At 46.3% G+C, this 22,959-nt stretch overlaps 1 protein-coding gene across 1 annotated transcript; it reads right to left on the minus strand.

Annotated features, from left to right (window-relative positions):
* Positions 1-3,244: 3,244 nt before the first annotated feature.
* LOC146175583 (uncharacterized) lies at positions 3,245-21,365 on the minus strand. Its single transcript, XM_084581985.1, has 3 exons — positions 21,140-21,365; positions 7,014-8,272; positions 3,245-4,393 (listed from the first exon to the last, which is right to left on the minus strand). The coding sequence occupies exons 2-3, from the start codon at positions 8,237-8,239 to the stop codon at positions 3,406-3,408; spliced, it is 2,214 nt and encodes a 737-aa protein (XP_084438111.1). The 5' UTR covers positions 8,240-8,272; positions 21,140-21,365; the 3' UTR covers positions 3,245-3,405.
* Between the last annotated feature and the right edge of the window lie 1,594 nt (positions 21,366-22,959).

Consider the following 22,959-nt stretch of genomic DNA (forward strand, 5'->3'; position numbering starts at 1 on the left):
CAGGGGACGCGTTCGGTTATACCAGACTGTGCGGCCCGTCAAACACGACGCCGGAACCCAACGTCGTCGGCGCCGACGTCTGGCTCCGCCGAACAATGAACGTGCGCCATGCCACGACGCTGTTGGAGCGCGACTAATTGTGAAAAGGAAGGAGGTGCGGGAGAAGAAAGGGAAAGAGAGACAGTCGTGCACGGCCTAGATGTGGGACGGAGATGCAGCGAACTCTCGCGCTTCGCTTTCCGTACAAACAAGTGGACAAGACGGCCGAACAGCGAAACAATGGTCATGCATGTGAGCACAAAAAACAGCGACGAGCAGAGAAATGCTGTCAAAACGGGTGGGCACAGAAACAAATGAAGCAAGCGCCAGCTCCTTCGCATCCGAGTATCTAAACGCAATGAGGAAGTGAGCGAACCGACTATGGAAAATGGCGCTGATCGCACAATATGCTTGAAAGTGTTGTGTGTGCGTGCGTGCGAATGCGTTCTATCTGCGCGCGCGTGTGTGTGTGGGCACGTACGTGCGGGGGGAGGGAAGGAAGGAGTATGTGGGCCAAGTCTGGGTGCGCTTGCCGACGATAGCATGGAGTTCACGGCGGCCATCTGCAAGGGAAGCGGCATTCCAAAACTTCGAAAGAGGTGAAAGCAAAGAAAACACAAAGAAGAGGGTTTGATTTGGTTTGTGGGGTTTAACGTCCCAAAGAAACTCAGGCTATGAGAGGCGCCGTAGTGGAAGACTTCGGAAATTTCGACCACCTGTGGTGCTTTAGCGTGCACTGACATAGCACAGCACACGGGTGTCTTGCTTATCGCCTCTATAGAAAAACAGCCGCCGCGGCCGGGATTCGAACTCCCATGTTTGGGCACAGAAATCGGGCGCCCTAACCACTGCACTATCGGGGCGGGGCATGAAGATGAGGACACGTATAATTGTAATGATTTCTTCACATACTTGCAAGTCAAGGTTTACCATCTCTTTATGTATGGAACTGCTGCGAATTTTCGAACGTGGGTATACGCTTCATTAGAACTCAGACAGCAACAGCAGCAGCAACGAAAGTTATAAAAGAACTATACGACTGCGGAATCACGCTCATATGGCACGTTTCCGGGAGTACCATTGGAGCACGTAATCGATGTTCGTGATACCCGGACATTGGGCTTAAAGAAACCTATCTCGCGTTGTTCTACATCGAATCCTGGTAATTGTTATGCACCTGTTTCGCATACGGGAGCTATAAAGTCAAGTTTGATCCCCGTGTTTTAAAAGTGAAGACAAAAGGCACATCACGCTAGGTCGTTCTTTGGCCAAAGATGCTGAGTGCCATTGCACAATTGAAATTATTTCTTCTCATCATAATCAACACGTCGAAATCGGATGTATTTTTTTTCGCACCCTCCAAAGTCACCTTGAGGAAGAGCTGAGCTATTTCGGCAAAACACCGCGGCCTTAACGAACAGCCGACACTGCTGCGCCATCGCAGTGATGCGCGTCGGTTGGACTGCACGTGATTTTGCTACGGTAGAATCGCTACAGATCTTATTTACCGCTAGCTAATGTGACGATCGACTGCAGCATTCGGTTCGCTTACAGCCCTCCCGAGCCGCTGTGCATGCGAGTACAATAAGCAGAGGAAGCGCGGTTGACTGCTGTTGCTGCTGCACAACTCCCCTACCTCACGAGGTTTTTGACTTTGGTCTACGTCAATCGTATCCATACCCCTGTGCAAAAGACACATGTATAAAATCGTCCCTATATGTCGGAGCTTGAGAGAGGATGTCAGCGCGTTGTACTTGTCTTACAGTTAACTAGGTAATAGCTACAGTTAGCTAGTTAAACAGAAGAACGGATATTTTTGGCACTGCATGTCTATCACGTCTCCATACGAAGACAAGTCCACTTGTCGAAAGGTTAGCTCGACCTGCGAACTGAGGCTTCCCCACTTTACCTTTGTTCAGTGGTCTTTCATCACGTGCGAAGGTGCGCGAAGTGAACAAGTTGGCTTACTATCGACACTATGAAACAGGGCTTCTATGTCATACCTCAAGCGAGACCACACGTCATTTTCTTCCCGTGGACGAAAAACACAGATCTGCACAATTAAAAAAAAATATATATCATAGGCTGTTTCGCCACCAGTTGAGGGAGAGCGTGTTAGCGAAAATTTGTAGGCACCTAATAAAGCATCCACTCACTATGAGACGGCATATGGTCTACTCTTGACATGCGCCCTCTCCAACGATACACGTGGTTCTTATTACATTACAAATGACACTAATCAGGTGACCACATTGCACAGGCCAGCGTGATATTAATGTGAACAGGTAAACCAACTAATGCCCCTTAGTTTCATACGCCGCTTGCTTCAAAGTACACTGAAGTGTAGGCTAAAGCGTCCAAGGTCATGCGTAAAGCTGCTTAACTCGTCATGCACAAGCCCTTTATACATAGTCATCCTTGAAATGTGGCGTGACAGCTGCAGCCGTGTGATTTGGGTAATGAGTCGTAAGACTGATTACAACGGGTCCGGTTACATCAGTGACACAGCGCGGGCACGTCATGACGACATGATTTCGAGGTAACGACGCGATCTCATGCGCCGAAGGATATAGCGCTATCCGTTAGAGTGCACGCCATGGTGACAGTTGCAGTTTTTCCGCACTAAAATCGATGAAATCAGTCCCTCATTCGAACCTTGAACATAACATCTATTTTCTTTCTTTTCTCTAGCCTTTCCACATTCGAAAAAATGTCGAGCGCTTCCAAGGAAGGTATATTATACACAAAAGTTGTTGGCACAATAGGATTGACCGCAGAAAAAGGAACGAGCGTAGAAGAGAAGACTGACATGTATCGACAGTCACCAGATAAGGTGCGCAAGAACGTTTACTTACAAAAGTTAAAAGCGAGCTCCGAGTCTCATGAGGCACGCGAAGCTATGTGACGCATCTCGGTCTCCATTGTTGCACGTATAGGATAGAGAATGAGCCTTCCAGCTATGGTAAATAGTGGGGTTGCGCGCCTGCAAATGAGCACTGCAAATGAGCTTCACTTGTGAGCGTACACATAATGACTACAGCACTCATTAAAAGTTGAGGGAACACTTAAGTTCCACCTTAGAGGACATGACACGAGAGCGATTCCGGTGGAATATCAAAAGAGCACAGAGATAGCGAGTTGGTTCATTTCTATATGTAAAAATGTTAGCCTATGTGAACAGCATGAATGGAAGATGTAAGACATGAGCAACAACATTTTATTTTTAAAATTTTTCGTAAAAGTGCGAAATCATAGAACCCTGAATATCTATAGATGTGGACCTTTTTGCTCGCCTCCTAAACAACACTTTGTATGTTTCTATCGTGGATTGGCGGCAAGTTTATATCCGCACCCTACCTAGATGTATTAGACTTCGTGCCGAGATTCTACCGCCACGTCGGAAAGCTTCAGGTAGCGTCCAAGGGCCCTCCAGCAATCTGCGTTGAGGGCGTCTATTTGTGTGACCTGCGCTGGCCAGCACGAGATGACGTTCTTGACCACGCCGGTGAAAACCAGAAACCGCTCACTGATGCGGCCGAGAGCCGCCTGAATGGCGCGCCGCGCTTCGTCTTCTCTCGCCCCGGTCATCCTCAGAAAAAGTTTGAAGAGCGAATGTTTCGTAGCGAGCATCTCACACGCCCGGGCACACCTCAGCGACACGTCCGTGCCAATCACGAAGCGCATCGCGTCGTTCAACAGCGTCCTGTTGCGAGTAACTGCCCTGGTGAGGCCGTAATCCTTGGAGTCTTGGTACAAGCATTCAACCCTGATGTCCACGACAAACTTGTTTCGGAGAAAAGTTTCGGCAAGCATCTCGAACGTGTCCTCGGGGAAGTAGTCGACGTTCGTTTGACAGAGCGCGACTTCTACAATGCTCTCGTTCTTGTCCAGGATCGGCTTAAGCCACATCGAGTAAGCATCGTCCAGTTGGTCTGCGTTGAGAACGCTTAACTGAGCTAGCCGAGAACTTCGAGACAAAACGTCAGACATGTCTAGAAGAGCATGGTAGACACCGGGAAATTCCTCGTCGCAAGTGTCTTCGATGACCTCCAGAGCCTGAATGAAAGGGTTGGTGTCCAGGATGCAGCAGACTGCGTCTCGCACATCATCCATCCATTGGCGGACTAACTGCAACCCAAGCTTTTTCACCGGAGCACCGCTGGAGCTTCCAAATGCTTCACGGAGCGCTGATACTCCTGCTGAAGGGATGCACTCGATTACTAGCTGGATGTTCTTGGGCACCGTCGACGGGGCTGCAAGCAGCGATGACAGGGGCTCCAGATCGTCGGGATGCCAGTCGAGCATCTCCAGACGACAGCTGCCGATGGATCCCAGCAATGACGCGAAGGCAATCCTATTGTGTATGGAAACGAAACAAAAGAAGTCGGCAAAGAACAAATCGCTGGCAGCCACAAGAAAGGGAAAGAGTAGAACACAAATTAAACACGTTTGCGCGACAAATTTCAGCCAGAGGTTATTATCTAATGCCGATAATTTTTTAGCTTCAAATGCTTGAAACTGACACACTAAATTATCATAAAAGTCTACTAGAGTTGTTTGCAAGAGCCGAGATGAAAGCAGTACTCTAATCGGAAAGCTCAGCGTGCATAAATTGTTTGCTCACATCCACACGTCGGTCAACCATTCAGCACTGCAGTTGCCACTATCCTTATTGGGCGTTGAACTCCGACAACGCCCCGACAGTGTCATTCGCAATTGAAAGCTAGAGGAACATTTTGCTACCAGATTCCGCTCGACGCAATAAAGATTGCCGTTCGGAAGGCACATGCTAGTACGCCGGCATGCAAACATGGCGCAAGGCACTTCCCTTCATTTCTGCATATCCCTATGGGAAGGGGTACTTCTTCCATCTCATCGATCCCTCAGTGTTTACCTTTCTAAGTCGTCCGTGCTGTTCGTAAGTACGTGGCCTGCTGGGCTACACTGCCAACGACATCAAACAAATACGTTTCATTAGGAACACGAGCTTGGTATTACTAGTGTTTCTTTTAGAGCTCAGCTCTTTGGCGCCTGTTCCTGCGTTTTGCGTCGTCATCGCCGTCGGCGTCACCGTTGTCCTTTGTAACAGCTCCGCAGCCGGGGCAGCACCCGCTCCTGCCGCAGCAGTTCGCCGCTACGTGTTCTCTCTCTCTCTCTCTCTCTCTCCCCCCCCCCCCCCTACACCTCTCTTCTTGCATGGCGGCGACGGTGTTCTCCGGTTGTCGAAGCGCCGGCTCGGCATCACCGGATCACGGTACGTGGATCCCTAGCTTAAATGCAGAGCCACGTACGTTGACTTGACTCGCTAGCGGCGTTAGCGGCATCAGTCAGTCTCTGCTATCTCTTCGCCGCGCAACGTTCCCATGGACCCACGCGCTGCCTCCTGCGACCTCCCATAACTGCTGCTCCTACAATGCCACCCCTGTGCGGCGGCAATCAGAGCGCCGGATGGGTGGCGGCGGATCTCGATATGCGAGCCGCCCAAGCCGAAACGCATACCTCAACCTATCGAAAAGCAGAAACAGCTGATGAGCTGCGCTCAAATTTCGCATTAGGAAATAACGCAATCGTCGGCAATTTTTTAAACAAATAGCACAATGCGCAGTACAAACGCATATTTTAGGTTTGGAGAAAAGAAACTACAATAATTAAATAAATATGGTGTCGCCCCACTCGAAAATAGTCACACAGTACAACTGCAATGAAATACAAAACCCCTTAAATATTGCGAAGGTTTGCTGCGAGTCGAGAAAAAAAATCGAACCTTTATGCTGCCGAGAGAAAGTGAAGACTAGTTTACCTTCTACACCCATATGCCAAGTGAGGCTATTGCGCGCTTTGGAGTTCTACATACACGCATGTCAAAGTAAAGGTGGCAAAAGTCATTTTTCTTACTAAAACTGACCGCAAGTGGAACACGTGACGTGCTGAAATGTTAGGGAGTGGAGACGTACTTATCGCTGTTCACTCGTGCACAGAACTATTACTGTCATTATTTAGATCGAAGATTTAATTATCAGTGTTCAGTGGAAGATCTGCTTTCTCGAGTACTGTCTGGTAGTCCAAGTGTGAGAGTTCATGTTATTAGCATCACGCTCCCTGTGCTTTGAAGTTCATATGAAGTTATATGAAATTGTTTTTTATTTTTTTTTTGTGCTGAAGCTATCTCTTTGCCGAAATTTAAGCAAACTCGGGCTCAGCAGTCAAGTGAGTATTCACAGAGGCACCACGGCCGGTTAAGCTAGACACTGATGCTGGCGGAAGTGTAAAATCACAAAATAGGATATAAGTTTAGCATGCTCGAATTTTCGGCCTGATTTTGTCGCTGTTCACTGAAGTGCCTATAGTTATGCACATATGTGGCTAAACGCTCCTTTCATCACTAACTGCATGAAATGGGAGGTTAGAGGAGGAAGACTCGCAAACAGGAAATGAGCGCAAGTGACCCTAGAAGCATTTTGAGTTCCTGTGTCCCGTTTAGCCTTATACAACTCCCCCAGAGTGATTCGCCATTAACTGAAGCTTCACAGCATTAATACTGCGCGGCATAATGTTCGGATTCCGTTGTGTTTGTGGACTGTTAAGGACACAGCTATGGCTGACAAAGTCTTCACGTGCGTAATAATGTAATGTAAAGAGCACATTGTCCCAGGTACTAAGTAAATCGAAACGTGCGAGTAACATACTGCGATGACATAGAAGGGAGGTACAGAAGTGACGATGGGGAAATAATGGAAAAGATTAAAAGTGTAGTTGATTGTGCCAAGGAGATTCATTTGCTTGAAATAACGACCACGCAGGAGAGCGATGATTGCGCGCTGTCCGGAACGCGGTTTCAACGCGCTATCTCAATGGCAACATAGTGACGCCCTTTTGTATATCTGTTCGAACAATCCTTGCTATCTCTTCTGAAAGGAGAAAAACTATTAGATGCGCAATTCGAAAGCAAGCGAATTCAGCGATGAAAATCTCACCTTCTTTGGTCACTCCCTTTCATGCCTTCCAGACGCAAACGCTTCAGCGAATCGTTCTCCTTGAGGCCTTTGACCAATGCTTCGGCTACCGCGAAATCCATGGGGATACCGAGAAAGTCGAGAAAGCCGAGTGTCCGGTTCTTTTTGAGAGCCTGGGAGATAAGCTCCGAATCTCTTCTCGTTACTACAAAGTTTGTTAGGGTTAACTCCTTCAGCCCAGTGTTTTCTTCCAGCAGAGACGCCACACTCGCCGCTGGAAGCAGGATCTTTCGCTCTGGAAACCGCGCCGCCAGGGTAAGACGCTCGATGCCGACGTGGCCGCGCAGGGCTTCACAGGCAACGACGAATGCCTGGGACCACTCGCTGACCAAGTGTACCTCTCTTAAACGTTCGTGCGAACGCACAGCTTCAATGAAGTCGCGATGGTCGCACCGGTTCTTCGGGAAGAAGAGAGTCAGCGTGTGTAGAGCGCTCGGGCGCGACGAAAGAAATTTTGCAACGACTTGAGGCACGCACTCCTTGCACGCCCCTGCGGCGACGTCCAATTTCGAGATGGGAGGTAATGGTTCCGAATGAGAATACAAAGACTTAAATTGACGCTGCAGCGGAGTACATATCTTCAATGAATTCAGGCTTGCCGACTGCTGCAGAAGATGGGAGATTTGGGTTGGCACAACGCTCGAGTCGGCAGCGAAAGATACGTCAAGTTCTTCCAGATAGTCGACCATCTGGAAGAAGCCGAGTACTTCCCAGTTCTCAGTCGGTGTTGCCCACCTTATGCGCCGCAAATTACAGTGGATACCCGCCCCGAATTTGGTCTCCGCCAGCAGCTCAAGCACAGGAGAGGTGACGCGGGGCACATCGCGGTCCACGGTGAGGAACTGGATGCACCGGTGTTTTCTGGGAAGCCAAATCAAAAAGAAGGCAGAGCAAGCGGCACACGGTGATTCTGGGTCGAGTATTTCTGTTAGATGTTGTGGCTTGAAAGTATCTAAAGAAAGCTTTCCAGGTTCCATTTCAGAGAGGTTCAACCCCAGGGGATTCAGAACGCTGTTCCATGAAGCTAATTCGAAACACATCCAACATTCTCGCGGCTCGCCGGACGAACACGGGCGATGCATCTGGATTGATACAAGCGTGCTGATGGAGTCGCTGATGTCAGTTGGCGGCAGTTCTCCTTGAAGCAAAAGCTGCAGAAATCTGTAATAGCGCTGCCTCTCGTCCATATTGTCTGCAAATATGCTCTAGGTCTGAGGTATCTGAAAAAGAAAAAGAACAATAACGAAATAACTCCAGCTGCAGAACGATCGACAAGCCATCGAAACAACCAGACTCTTAGCGGCAGACTTTGCTACAGCAGGCAGGATATAGAGGTTGCGATAAGATTACGGGCAGTAAATGTGCAGCTGAGCAGGGCATGCAGTAAGCTTGTCTGCTCGAAGAAGCGAGGTACGATGGCGCTGCCGCTGTCGCAGCTGCATTCCTCCTAAGCGATGAAACTTCGCAATAGAGCGGCGGCTTTTCCATGCTGGTCTGTTGCACCTCCTAATCCACTGCAGTCGCCTTGCGTCACCACGAACGAACTACTGAGAATTCACCCCGTTCCCATGAACCAGCACAAAGTATATACGATAAAATCACTGCTGAACATTCTTGTAGTACAGTTCCTTTCCGAGGGGCACAGCACAGTGGTGCTGTGTGCCCCTAGACTTTCCTCCATAACTAACACTGCATACACCTGTCGCAAGCTGCCTCTTATAATGCTGAAGAATATGGTGTCTCCACGCTCATTCAATCATGCTCCGACATGATACGGAACAATGACTGCAGTCAGCCGCGTCATCGACGGGGCGCCCGCGGCGCAACCGACCGAGTGAATAAGAGCCAGGTCCCATCGCGCCCCGTGGCAGTTTGCTCTAGGGATATAAGTTTCTCACAGTGACGCATATCCATGCAAATTTTAAGGGAGGAACAGCCTTTGTCAAAATAGTAGAGCCCGAGGGATCTGCTTTTGAGCAGTGTAGCTGCGCTGATTTAGCGTTAGTGGAGGTCCTTTCAAATGGAGAGGGTAACATCTTCTTACCATCAAGAGCACTGGACATGCATTACAAGCCGCACTAAGCGGCTCACAAGCACACCCCCTGGGCTCTACACCTCTGACAAAGACTGTACATGTAGCTTGCCGTGGCGTCCATTTTGTAAATGAAATTTTTTACTTCATTTGGTTTTCCTAGATAAATAAGATACAGCATAGTTTAAAAGAGACAGTTAACGGCGCTAGCAGAGTAAAACGCTTTTAACACAATTTATTGTTCTGTCATGTCCAAAAGAGCGAAAAATATAACTAAAACATTCAACAAAAGATACTCATCCAGATAACTCGCACGTGTAAAAGTAAAAGCCGAGATTAACACCGGACCCAGTAAGCATGTACACTTACCCATGCGTTATATAAGGCTTTGCGTAACTCCTCCCTAATTTATACTTCTCCGCGGGGTCCAAAAACCAAAGCATGGCTGGCGCAAGCACTGAAAATTATTTTAATCTATTTCGTCAAATTAATACTGCCTCTAGCGTTTTGATGGACATGTGCCATCGCCATACTACACATCGTTTGTGCTCATAGTGCTCATAGTTTGTGCACACAGTTTGTGCTCTACTAACTAGCACTCTCTAAATTTGTGTCACCAATGTGTGACAAATTATTCTTAGCATAGCGTCCTAAACTACCCTGTAATCCAGCTGCCGGTCGCAAGCGACTACCCGACATAGATATAAGCCTCACTTCAAGGGGGAGTAAACATGTAATAAGGTAATACTCATTGCCATCCATATAGGTGAAAAGAGGGATATCCTTACACCCTTGTGACATTTAGAGGCTTAGAGATAATAATACGCTTACAATTTCTGACGCCCACACACGGGAATGTCTATACGAAGCGAGCGATTAAATTTAAAAGATTTTAGCCATTCTCAGATGTTGAGAAAAATCATTTATTAAATGTGTGCAGTTCATATGAACCAAATGCAGTGACTATGATGATAGACTTGCAGTTCTGGTCGCGATGGAAACACTGCGAAAAATTAGGGCGCAAGCACGTCATACAGAAACATGAGATTCTAGTAGCAGCGCTTGTTACCAGCCTAAGTATTTCTTGGCTGCCATTTGTGGAGGACGCAAGGAATAAAATGGCCGATTTGGACAAAACCTTCATTTTGAAATTAATTCTTGTCAAGCTTTCGGTCTTCACCTCGCCCATTGCGAAAAACAGCGATATATCAATATATGTAGTAAAAATTACGGTGATTTCTGACGCGTGGTAATTGACATGCGTGCGAAATCGCAGTTCTGATGATCCTAGTACATCGCGGATTGCGCCGGTTTCCGACGTCGAAGAACCATGCCTCACCTTATAAATCTTTTCTATAAAGAGAAAAGAGAGAGGTAAGCTTTTTAATGAAATAAAAAAAACTTAGCGGAGTTAAGTCCGTTGGCATGCTTCTCTGTGTGGTGGAGGGATTTGGGAGAGAAAGACGGGTGGAGAGAGGTGCAGGAAACCTTAGCATCCGTTGGTCGAACTCCCATATTTCGGCAGCATAAGCACACGGAAAGCATCCTCACTTGAAACGATGATGTTCTTGGCGTTCCAAATCACAAAATAATGATTGTGATTTTTCTCTTTTTTTTTTTTTTCCTTTTTGGCGCAACAATCATGAGCAACTGAGAAGTGGGGTTAGAGCGATCGGCGTTCTGTGGCTAAATACTCAGCAATTAAATGTTTGTGCGGTTAAGCGCATGACAAACACCACGCACTTTTTTTTTTTTAGCCGGCGCACGGTTTCTAGCGTGCGAGCTGCATAAATACTTCCGGTTACGTGATGGCGTAAAGGTCCGCAGAAAATCGACAGAGACTTTGCCTTTGTTATGCCTGATTGGTCGGCAGTTCATGACGTCAGAGCCACACGACCTCGCGCGGAAATTTCAAGCACCCCAAAACGCCCTCGCGAAACGTGAGTGACGTCGCGCATGGAATGAAAGTGATTAAAACACGACATGTAATGCGAATAACAGGTTGCCGCATTTTGCAAATCATATAACTGATTTTGATTAAATGGAAAGCTGAGTTGGCTTAAAGAACCTGCGCTTTCCATGAAACCGCAGAGGTTTAAGCTCCATGTACGAAAAGTTCCGAGAGAATAAAATGTGCTCAGCCATGGGCTTCCAGTTTTCCGGCTATTCCCTGGAGAATTTGGTAGAGAACGTATTCGCTTCCGCAGTCTCACAAGCGCATATGCCTGATAAAGGCGCAAAAATTAATAATTTGAAGTACATAATTTGTAGTGGCGAGAAACAAATTGCAGGCGGTTGCCTCGTCGAAAATCAAGAGATATATGGGGGACAAAAGTGTTGGCGTATACAGAGCTGAAGAGTTGCAGGCTGTTTTTACATTAGTACACCATATTTAATGACGCTCAAAAGCACTCCAAGATACTTGGGCGGTCCGCATGTTTATGCCAAACCAACGTATTCAGATGCGTCGATCCCCACATACCAAACCAGAGACCGCGACCCTGAACGATTGATCCGAGCGATTGACACTGCACCAATTTTCTGTTAAGCGAGTAACTACACCGACGTTTGTCTTAATGCCGCAGAAAAACGCGAGGTGATCATTTGTATAAGCTAATACGTTTAGTTGTCACCGACAGACCATATTTCAAGCTTATCGATTCAAAACTTTCAAGAAACCCTCCGAGATGGCCTTCAATGAAAATCGAGCGGGTACATTTGATATTTCTTTAGACACTTCGTTATATATATATATATATATATATATATATATATATATATATATATATATATATATATATATATATATCAACATGCTTAGATAAAAAGTTTTGTACTTCCCTTCAGTTATGTGACCCTCTGGGATGACTTTTGATCAATAAAATTTCCATATCTGAACGACTTTGCGAGATAGCGTGAAAAAAAATGAGAGGTCTGAAATCAGAATACGTTGCGCATTTGTACCAAATCTGGCTACATTTCATGCATAAATAACCAAAATAGCTTTGATTGCCTCGTCCCCCTTAAAAGCTACCGAGGGCACTCAGGACGCTTTGCTATCTGTGAAGGCTAAAGAGACTGAACGAATTTTAATCCACCCGCTAATCCATTTTAGTTCATCTTTTATCTAATATAATCCCGAATCAAACTTCATTAACCTGAATTCAATCTAATCCCCCACAGTCATAATTCAACGTAATCCACATTTCTATTGTAATCAATCCTAATTCAACTAAATATAAAGTGATAAACCGGCAATCCACCGCAACCCCACGGAATATATAATAATCCGCTGCCATCCACCTTATTCCACCATGCAACCCCGTAATCTACCTCACTGTAATGCACTACTAGCTACCGGAAACTATACTTATTTCACTGCCATCCAATTCTACCTAAGTCCAAACTATTAGAATCAAAATCAGTTCAATACATATTTATAGCCACCTCAATCCCCAAGAATAAATTCTTAAACCGCAGCAATGTCTAGGATCCAGCTAATGTACCGTGAACGAAACCATCTTACTGCTACTTATCCAGTGCAATCCATTCCTAATCCATCTAATTCACAAGAAATCACCCTTATTTCACCTAAACCCATAGCCCACCTTAATCGGAAGTGATGAACTTTAATCCAGCGCAATACACAAAAATTGCAATCTAATGTAATCAATTTTTGTTTCTACGAGATCAAGTGCGAGAAAAGGCACTTTCGAATCTGGCGGCGGTTCATGATTGGTTTTCACGGTTATGACGTCACTGTCTTGACTGACCATTCTTGAGGCCGTTTTTAGGGCTGAACAACGCCGACTTTTGCTGCCGTTTGAGCCACTTTTCGAATTGCAACAATAGTTAAGCAACCCTATACCAACAGTGCATTTTTTCTAATAAAAATAATCACTTTCCAAGCAAAAGGATCTAGGCGCAAATGGAAACGTAAGCTTGTGACGCGGGGCAACGAAGCAGTTGCACCAATCGCCCTAAACTGGATTCAGTTTAGGCTAATTAATGTTACTTGTGTCTTTTTCTTTTGGCACGATCAAAATCTGAACCGGGTATGACCAAAGGGGGTCATATATAACTGGTATGAGCGCTCGATGACACCAGGACACACCCTGGGACGTAACTTTTTCTACCGAGCACTGCGTCATCGGCTTTGTTTTGACGTCCTCGATCCATGTGCTAAGCTGTCATCGCTTCACGCTCCGCTTCGCATGCCGCCTTCATAGTTGTTCATCTCATCTGAATCAGCTGCATTTAATGCCATAATTACTCCCCCTTCATGCTAATAAAATATTAAAACAAGACGCGGCACACCAAAGCTAAAGGAGTTCTAAATCGTACTCAGCGCGCGTATACGCGTGCTTGGCGAAGCAGCTAAACCACCGCTTAATTATTTTGTTCACACCATTGGCTTGTTCGCTCACAACTCTTGAAGAATTTCCGAATTCAGTGGTCAGGCACTAGTCGTCACTACTTGCCTGGATAGCACAGAAGGAAGAAAATCGTCCTCAGTGCAAGCCAGCCGGCGCAGCTCAGGAAACACAGAGCAGCCCCTTTGTGCTTTGAACCATTTCGCCATCTGCCGAGGGGAGACTAGACTACCATTTATACAACCTTGAGGAGCAGAAGCATGGTGTCGCTAGCGGCTCTGACGTTACGCGAGGGCACGGATTCCGCGCTGGTGATATCTAGAGGTGCTGGCTTGGAGTCTATCCAATCGAAGTGGTAGAGCGGACTCTGTCCACGTAGTGAAAATAACTTCATAGTGTTCCTTGAGTTCGGTTCGACTCGAGTAGGAAGGTTTTCTTTAGATCTATTTAGGACTAAGCCCTCTTCATCACTTGCTCCTGAAGAACGCTACAACTAGCTGACTACTTTCACATCTCATCTCTGATTTTGAGGGTTACATACGATTCGAAGTTGGATCAGCAGGTGATAGCAGCGACGTCATGTGGAATGCCTTTTCAGTCCATGATATCAGAAAACAGGGAGGAATGATGAATATAATATGTATGAACCCTTCCCTTCGACGGGAAACTTCCAGGGAATGCACCAATGAGGGGCGAAGTGCGCGCTCTTAAGCCGGGTGTTGAGAAGATGACGAAGTAAGCACTGCAAACAAACAAACAAAAAAAAAATAGCAGGTGTTTAATACTACACATTCAGCGATAGCTGCTTATGCACTTTCATTTTCCGAGGTATTGTGTGTACAGAATTTGACAGTATCACGTGTGTATGCTGTATGTGAATAATTTTCCTATTTTCAGTCTAGTCCAAGCTGCGTTATTATGACCTACGCCGTTGTTTACTTGCAGCTACAGCGCGTTGCACAAGTAGAGGCGCGATGTAGAATGCTTCTCCCAGCTAAAGCGTGGAATCCTCGTAGTTCAAATTTTGCCCAGAAGGGGCATTTTGTCGCTAGTATTTTTTAATACTAAATTTGTTTGGGGTACTTGCCTGATTCGATCAACAGAACTCAGATGTTCCCATCTTATGCGGCGGCGACGACGCCAGACGAGCCGCTGCCCCAGCGATGGTACTGGTGGCGTCACCTCATGCTGCTTACAGCAACTAGCAGTAAAAGAGGGGGAAAAACGTTTTTGGCAGAACGTTTGAGTTGTAAGCAGCATGAGGTTATAGTGCTCTAGAATATTGGGCAGTGTGACGACCGGCGCCGAAGAGCGGGCCGCTTTTGCGATGACAAGAACCGACTCCCGCGAGAGGGCGCGACGTGCAACAGGGGTGCCACGTTCGCCGCTCGGCTCTTAGCGGCCGCGGGATAGCGGGACTACAGAGGAGGGTTGCGGTTCTCTTTGGAGCGATTTTCAGACGGTACGCAATTAGTGTGATAATTAATAAAGAGGTTACTTATTCCAGGTGCTTAAACTGATCCCTGCCAGTCTTTTACGTCTATCGGGAGACATCGTGAACGCTTGGGTAGTCCTTCGGAGCAGCGCGCGATGTTTGAATCGCTATCTGAAACTCTCAACATTTCTTCCTGCGGACAGTTACAAATCGTCCAGATGAGCAATTTGTACTTAATGTCTGCAATGAAGCATGGTGTTTTGCATTCGTAAATCCCGTAAGGGAATAAAGGCTGCTGCCCAGCAGTGCTATTAACACGCGGAGAAAAACAGTGTACATGCGAATCAAAGCTTGTGCTTCGCACCTATTTTTTACAAACCTTATTTACGAACACCTGCTTACGTTTTGTAGCTTGCGCTTATTAATACATAACAACGTTTATCTTAAATCGTCAGTAATCTGTAATATATCTCTTTAATCGGTGTTCTTTATGTGCCTTAATCACCGCTTATAGAAATTAATTATACAGTGTGCGAGCAAAACACATTTATTCACTACCGTACTAATTTAAAACACTGTGGTATTTACCGGCAAAAAAAAAAAAAATAAACAAGGTATACGCGACTCAAGCATTTATTCTTTCTTCGTGATTAACAATTACGTATATCGCGAACATTTGTTTGCGTGCCACTAACCGAAGGGTGAACCAGCTGCTTAGATTAAAAAAGAAAAAGACAAAAAGTCAAGTACAGCTAGGGCATTACTTCAAATAAAATATGAAAAATTAAACCCGTCACATACGTAATACGTTCATAGTGGGCACTTGAGTGCGGACGCTTTACTGGCATCAAATGGTACAGAGCAAACAAACAAAAAAAAAAAAGCACTGATAATTGCGCGTCGAATTGGCAGGTATAATGCAGTTCTTGGCGCGCACCGAGAGAAAGCGGAAAAATGCGAAAAAGATGACGAGCACCTAACACGCAAGCAATTAATATAATGGCGAAATCAAATGCGGACATAATGCGTGTTTATTCTTTAAGTGTGTGGTATGAAATATTAGTAATCGACTGGATATACTTGCAACTACTGCTTACCGGACTATAAATAATCGGGCTACTTGCCGCGGGTGCTCTTTGCAGTACTAACCAGACTGTAATTGTTAACAAGGTTAATTTTACACGTGAAATACTTCCAAGGGAATTTAATTATTTTCCCTTTGGGAACTCTTGTCGTGATTCGCTTACTTCGCAAAGAGCGAAGCCGTAAAAACACATCAAATTTCATTACTTCAAGTGGGAGCTTTTCTGGTGCTCCAAGTAGGTAAACTTTTTGAACCTTCACATTTTACAAGAAGTTTGCAAAATCTGAAGTGCAAAGCAGTCAGAAAGGACCGTGCATCCGAGCCAAATTTTTGAGTAAATTGCGACCTAGCTTCGAACCTATGGCGCTATTTTTGTTCGTGGTGAGAAACCGTGCCGACCTCACAACCTCTCTTTCGCAGAACGATGATCTAGCGGAAGCGAATTAAGCGTACCCTATAGCCTTCGCGTCCTCTGTTTTCCGTCATTTCTTTTTCAGAGCTATTCTTTTTTTCTTTGTATGTATACATAAAACAGGACTAGAGCGATCTTCTGGAGGCAATGACTTGCATATTACCGGTGGCTTGCGCACCCTAGAATGAAAACATTTTCTGGAACAATTAGGTCATTGTTAAACTATAACGCATTGAGATTAAATGTTTTAAGTATAGCGCACACCTCTGGGTATTTATAAAGCTACCCGTTACAACAATGTTTCAACTTATGGAGAGAAAAGAAAATGGTGTGTTCTTAGATTAGTGTACAGTTTCACAAATTGTTGTCTCTTAAATTTCAACGCTTATATCTTTATACGTATAGCGTTCGATTGCAGCCTGTTTGTGCACTGCTTTCCTCTTCCCGGGCCTTCATTTGGTTCTTATGCTCGGTTGTTTCCTCTTTTTATTGTTTTTAATATATCTCCATTTTTCTTCCTCTTTAGCTGCCTGCTGTCTTCGTCGTGCGTTTGCCGTGCCGCACGAAAATTCTGAACCTTTATTCACATTCGCGGTCGCTCTTTTCACGGCGCTGCGTGCCTTCCACTAACCCCTTTCTCCCTCCCTGGTAGGCGACACGTTTCTTTTTATTTTCCTGTGAAACCTTTACCTCCCACTTCTTCCACCTTTCGTGACCCACTGTGTTCCGTTATTCAGTAGCCAGTTGGCGTGGTGTCGTTCGTTTTTCATGTCCTTACTTTACTATATCTCTACCTCCATGCGGAGTAGTCCACATTTAATTCATATCCAAGTGAATGCTGACTTCTCTTGTGGCTTCAGTGACGTACTGTAGTCGGCATAGTTGGCGTGAAAAACAACGGAATATACCATTTTAGACTGTTTTGATAATGGGGTTACTGTGACCAGTTTTAGTCAGCGCTCGAACGCACGTGTTGTATGTTTCACTTCTTCATACATCCTGCCTCCACATAGCCCTCTTTTCAAAACGACTACATTTCTGGACGTGAATTAGGTGCTTTAGGAATGCTAAAGCAAGCTGTACGACGAGTGAAGCGTGCTGTGCGAGTCGTACGCCGGCCCTCTCCAAGCTGTTTTCTTCGGAGCCAACTCCTGTCATGTTACTTCCCCGAGGTGTTGCCGACGGCCAAAATGGAAAATAAATTAGGTGATTGCTAACAGTACTGAGCACCGTTAACCGGTATATTTGTAAAATCTTGTCGCGAACAGCTCGAGACGACGCACAAGCAAACAAGAACGTACAGTCCGCGCGGTATCCGCCCCGCCGCACAGCGCGCATACGCGGGCGCCTGGACGGCTGACACACCAGTTGCTGGTGGCGCCCTCTGCGCTGCGGCACCTCCGTCATCGCAAAAGCGGCCCCCCGCTCCCATGCATTGCGCGGCGCGGTCGACACACTGCCCAATCTTCTAGAGCACTATAATGAGGTGGCGGGGGCTAGCTAGCTAGCCTGCCAGCCACCGAATTTTTATCTGTTGTAAGCTGTCATTGCACCCGCCACCGCTTCGGTGGTGGACGACGGCTGTTGCGGCGCGCGTCTTTCTCTCCTTTTTCCTTTTCTTCTCTATTTTCTCATCTATCTGCACGAGGCAGCGGAGGTGGCCCAGCTACAGAGCCAGTAGCAGGCCCGTGCATTTTCTTTTCCTTCTTCCTACAGCCACAACAACGAACTACAGGAGAGCATTGCCGGCATGATTGCCAGACTCGACGGCGGCGGCGATGCGAGTGGGGCGGCTCCGCTTGAGCGCTTGAGTCCGGCTGTGGAGGTGTAGTGTTCTAAAATGATGGGAGACGAGAGCGGCTGCTTCTCCTCAAAGTAGCGCCCGCAGGCGCATATGTATAGCGCGGGTACGGCTCCAATTCACCCATAACGCGTTCTATCATCATCATTATCATCATCATCCGGATTCTTCCCAACCTACTGCAGGGTGAAGGTCTTTACCCTTTTTACTGCGCCACCCGTGGCGCAGTGGTTACGACGCTCGACTACTGTTCCCAAGGACGCGGGATCGAATCCCGGCCTCGGCGGCAGCTTTTCGGTGGAGGCGAAAAGGAAGGCGTCCGTGTGCTGTGCGATGTCAGTGCACGTTAAAGAACCCCAGGTGGTCGAAATTTCCGGAGTCCTCCACTACGGCGTCTCTCATAGTCCGAGTTGCTTTGGGACGTTAAACCCCACAAACCAACCAACCTTTTTACTCCAACTAAACCGGTCCTGTGCTAGCTGCATCCACTTGACCCTGCGAACTTCTTAACCTCATCCGCCCACCTAACTTTTTGCCGACCTACGCTTTTCTTCCCTTGAAATCCAATTTTCTTACCTTTGATACCATCGGTTATCCTCTCTTCACACTACGCGTGCCCTGCTCATTTCTATTTCTTCTTGATTACCACTAAAATATCATTAACTTGAATTATTTCTCAGACCAATTTTGCACGCTTGCTATCTCTTAACGTTACACCTACCATTTCCTGTTCCATAGCTCTCTGCGTTTCCCATTCCATAGCCCTCTGCGTTGTCTTCATGAACAATTTAAGTAGACCCTTTTCGTTAGCCTCCACGTTTCGGCCCTACGGGCGAGTCCAGGCAAGATGCAACTTTTATATACTTTTGTCTTAAGCGATAACGATAAGCTACGTACTAGTCAAAACTTGCAGGGTACGTGCCAAATGCGTTACATCGCCAATCTTATTCTCCAAGTCATTTCCTCTTCATGGTCCGGATATCCGGTTACTATCCTATGTAAACATAGTCTCCGATCACTTCCAGTATTTTTCTACCTATCGTAAACTGATACTTTCTCCCTAGGCTGTTACTTAGTCTTGTGCATATTAATTTTAGACTTACCTTTCTATACTAATATGTACTACTCCCTATCTGTACACTATTCCATACTTACTCGCATGTTGAGAAACCTGCTCCACTTTTGTGTACTCCCTTCAACACTGGACCGACACGACCACATTACGAGTTGGTTCATTCCCTCTCTCCCTACCATATATGCTCTAGCCGATCAGTTAGCTTAATTGGCGGAGCGGCTGTCCCCATGAGGTGGTGATTCCGTGTTAGAACTCTGAAAGAGGCCAAAATTTTCTCCAGCTGTGTAATTTCTGGGAAAACTGTTTAATCTCTAAATTACTCCCTTTGCAGGCACATAAATGCGGCAAACTTCATTTAGGTCGGTTCTCCGTGTGTAAACAAGCTTGCTTCGGCACATAACAGAAAACTCAGTCCACAAGGAAGGACCAACGACGCGAGAGAAACGGACAGCAAGAAACACGATGCTCGTAAATCAAGCACGCAGCTTGCAAAAAACAGTTCGTGTATAACTCATAGCTCCATTCAGCGCTGTGGGTTAACCAAGCCTATAAATATACCCCTAAATACCCCAATTAAAGAGTGTAGATGCACTAATTTTAGCCTGGAACCCACTTTTTCAACTGCATTGAAGCTGCGAAACGGAAGAGGTTCAATGTGTAGTGAATGGGAATTTTTCCAAATGAAAAGAAGTGCCGTTCCAGGCCCACATAATTTCCGGCTCTTTAATTCAGCCGCAAATAAAAACTTTTCATCTGTGTGGTAATCATGAGGAGCCCGACGAGGACAAATTAGTGCATGCCGCTCAATGGGAACCAAATGCCTCGCCGCTCCAAGCTACACTTCATCACGTCGCTTAAGCCGGACAAACTGCGGACATAAGCGCGTAGCCGCAGGCGTGATACCGAACCTAATATATTGTACAGCCAGATGCATCAAGCTTTGAAACGTACTTGGATTTATCCGCAGGACGCGATTAACAAACGTACCGCGTCCTCCCAGCAGTAAGTGAAATATGAACAGCGGAGTGCCATGGTCAAAGGTCTACCTCCGGCCATATCCGCCTATCTCCGCCAGAGACAGGCGCACCCATCCGGTTTGCTATAGTTTGCTTCTTTTTGTTTTTTGACGCCCACTTTATAGCTGCACTACCGGAGCGCAACACTGTGTAGACGCTGATAACACGGCTGCAATGATGGAGGCAGAGCCGAAGCGCTGTTGGGCAGGCAGCTAAGGATGCTGCCGGCAGCAAAAGCGAGCTGCGCAACTTGCGACCGGTGAAAGTACGAATGTAGTTCTAACGAACGCAAAAAAAAAAAAAAAAAAAAAAGTATGGAACAAAAATACTGCCAACCGAATGAGCGCGGCGATCTCGGACGACGAAAGGTGGACCTTTTCCTACGGTCTAATAATATCTTCGGTAGCTTGTTCCTGGAAAGGTGCGTTTAGCATTTTGAATGAACTGTAAAATGCATATCATCTACCGCATAAAACTTCATTCATTCTCATGAATATATACTCTGGTGCAGTTTTTTGCCCGTGATAACTGCTTTTTCTCGATTACGGATCTCTTGCAGAAACGCGGCCTATGAGGATTGAAATGTCATGGTGTGGTTAATTTTGGGCACTAGCTCCGCCATTTTAGTTTTCAAAGCAAACCATCACCCACAGATCACTCGGGGGACCACTTGAGTGATGATCGAGTTATGGTCAAAAAAGCCCCTTCTAAAAGCAGAAATAAAGCGTGCAGTCGGCGTGTAACAGCACTGGAATTCCCGTTGTGACTATGGGAATCGTTCAATAGGTCTCGCGTGACGCCGGGGAAAAGGTGCATAAGTGGCGGTAAAAAGACCGTAGTCACTGCATAAACAACTTACCAAGCAGACGCCTTAGCCGAGCAGCGTGCTGGTGGCGCACTGTCCCCAGGAGAAACAGAAGGTGAAACAAAACGCGGCTGTAGCACGCAGTGGAGCAACTGACAGGATTTCACTCTTTGGCAGCCAAAAGAGAAAGCGATATCAGTGAAATAAATATAACGCAATGAACGTCAATGGCCAAAGCCGATAAAGAAAAAGAGGTGCGTCAAGAAGCTGCAATATACGGGCACCTGCGTATACACGGCAACCCATGCCGTCTGGTGATAGACTATAATTATCGATAAATGGTGGTCTGGATATTGGAAATGGCTGTTTCGTCACATGGAGCCTTTCTGAAATCCAGAATCCAAGTTTGAACGCTTCCTGTTCTTAAAGTGGTAGCCTGAATCCGGCGTAGGCGTTGATAGCGGGAAATTACGGACGTGGCGTTGACAGACGGCAGCTCACATGGTCGAGCACTGATTGTTCGACGCGATTTCACGAGACCGCATAACAAAAGGTTGGGGTGAGCTGCTAACTAGAGTTGCTCATTTTAGGTGGGCAGGTGGAATAAGAGCCGACCTTCCAGTGCTCTGGATATCCAATACATGTACTACACGAACGAGGAACCGCTATCTCGTCATAATATCCTTCACGGCAAAGTTCAAGTTCCTCCTAAGTTTTTAATTACGAGACGAGAGGCTACAAAGTAAGCGAAAGCGTTTCAATATTTACCCCCTGATGTCTGACGCAAACCTTTAGCAGTGTTTACCAATGGAGTGTTGCAGCCAAAAATGTTTTCCGCTCTTAAGTACCGTCAGCAGTGGCTGCAAACGAGGAGAATTAAAAAGAAACAGTTGAAGTAATTATCACCTCTTACTAATAAATATAACAAAATAAGTTCAATAACTACTGTATTTAAATATCTCATTACAACTAAAAATCCGGAGCTGGCCGCGAGACAGATATCCGAAAAGGCTATTCACTTTGACGCTGCGTGTCATTGAAATCGACATCCTCCCCAAACGGCCGAACAGCGCATGCAGCAGCAACAAACGCACGTGTCTAGGTTGAGCCCGTGCAGTGTGCCTTTTATTAAAATAGCTGTGATGGAACATTAAAAACTCGACCCATCTGATTAGCGATTACAATTCGAATGTGTTTTCTTTAATAGTCAATAGCGGTGCGTGTAGTGTACTAGTATTTCCCATTTGGAAGCCCAGTCTAATACAAAGGGTGCGTAAACTAAGATGGACCATTACTAAGAAAACAACAAGCGGAGCGCTCTTCCTAACTGAAATGTAGTGTTCTCAAGAACAATTTAAAGTACACAGTGGTATTTTTTTCCGTTCGCCTGCTTGAATGCTGATATTCATTAAACAACTAAGTTTTCGAATATAGCTGTACACGTTCAAGAGGGAACAAGAAATTTGTCAAGAGCCACGAAAATAGTCCAACCCAGATGTTTTCGACGAGCTAGCCTTAGAGCAGCCCTTTTTATTCGTCAGAAATGAAAGCGCGCGAAGTTTAAAAAATACCACATAGCAGCGCGCTTCGCTCGCCCATATGCGACGCGATTACACTGATTGCGATTGCGACTGAGTAAATCCTTGATTTGCGCCTTCTGCCATGCCCACAACAGCAGAGTTTTGCGTTCTTACTTGCTCGGAGATAACAGCCAGGGGAGTTAGCCAACATGCCGGAAAAGCGTCATGTCAGCATCCCTTAACGATCACCTCGGGACCAGCAGCAAGGCGAAGCTTTCCGTAAAGAGCGCATAAGGAGCGCATTCCGCGGCCTTTTAGCAAGTAGCAGATGAGAGCACTATAATCGCGGCGCAT

The sequence above is a fragment of the Amblyomma maculatum genome, chromosome 10, assembly GCF_055883805.1.
Source record: "Amblyomma maculatum isolate TAMU_Amacu chromosome 10, ASM5588380v1, whole genome shotgun sequence".
Lineage (NCBI taxonomy): Eukaryota > Metazoa > Arthropoda > Arachnida > Ixodida > Ixodidae > Amblyomma > Amblyomma maculatum.

What these genes read in the sequence shown, in the direction of transcription:
- LOC146175583 (XM_084581985.1), bottom strand. Translation starts at nt 8,239, where the DNA reads ATGGACGAGAGGCAGCGCTATTACAGATTTCTGCAGCTTTTGCTTCAA. An exon ending in AAAGGGAGTGACCAAAGAAG is followed by an intron (nt 4,394 to 7,013) that starts GTGAGATTTTCA and finishes CATACACAATAG; the next exon opens with GATTGCCTTCGCGTCATTGC.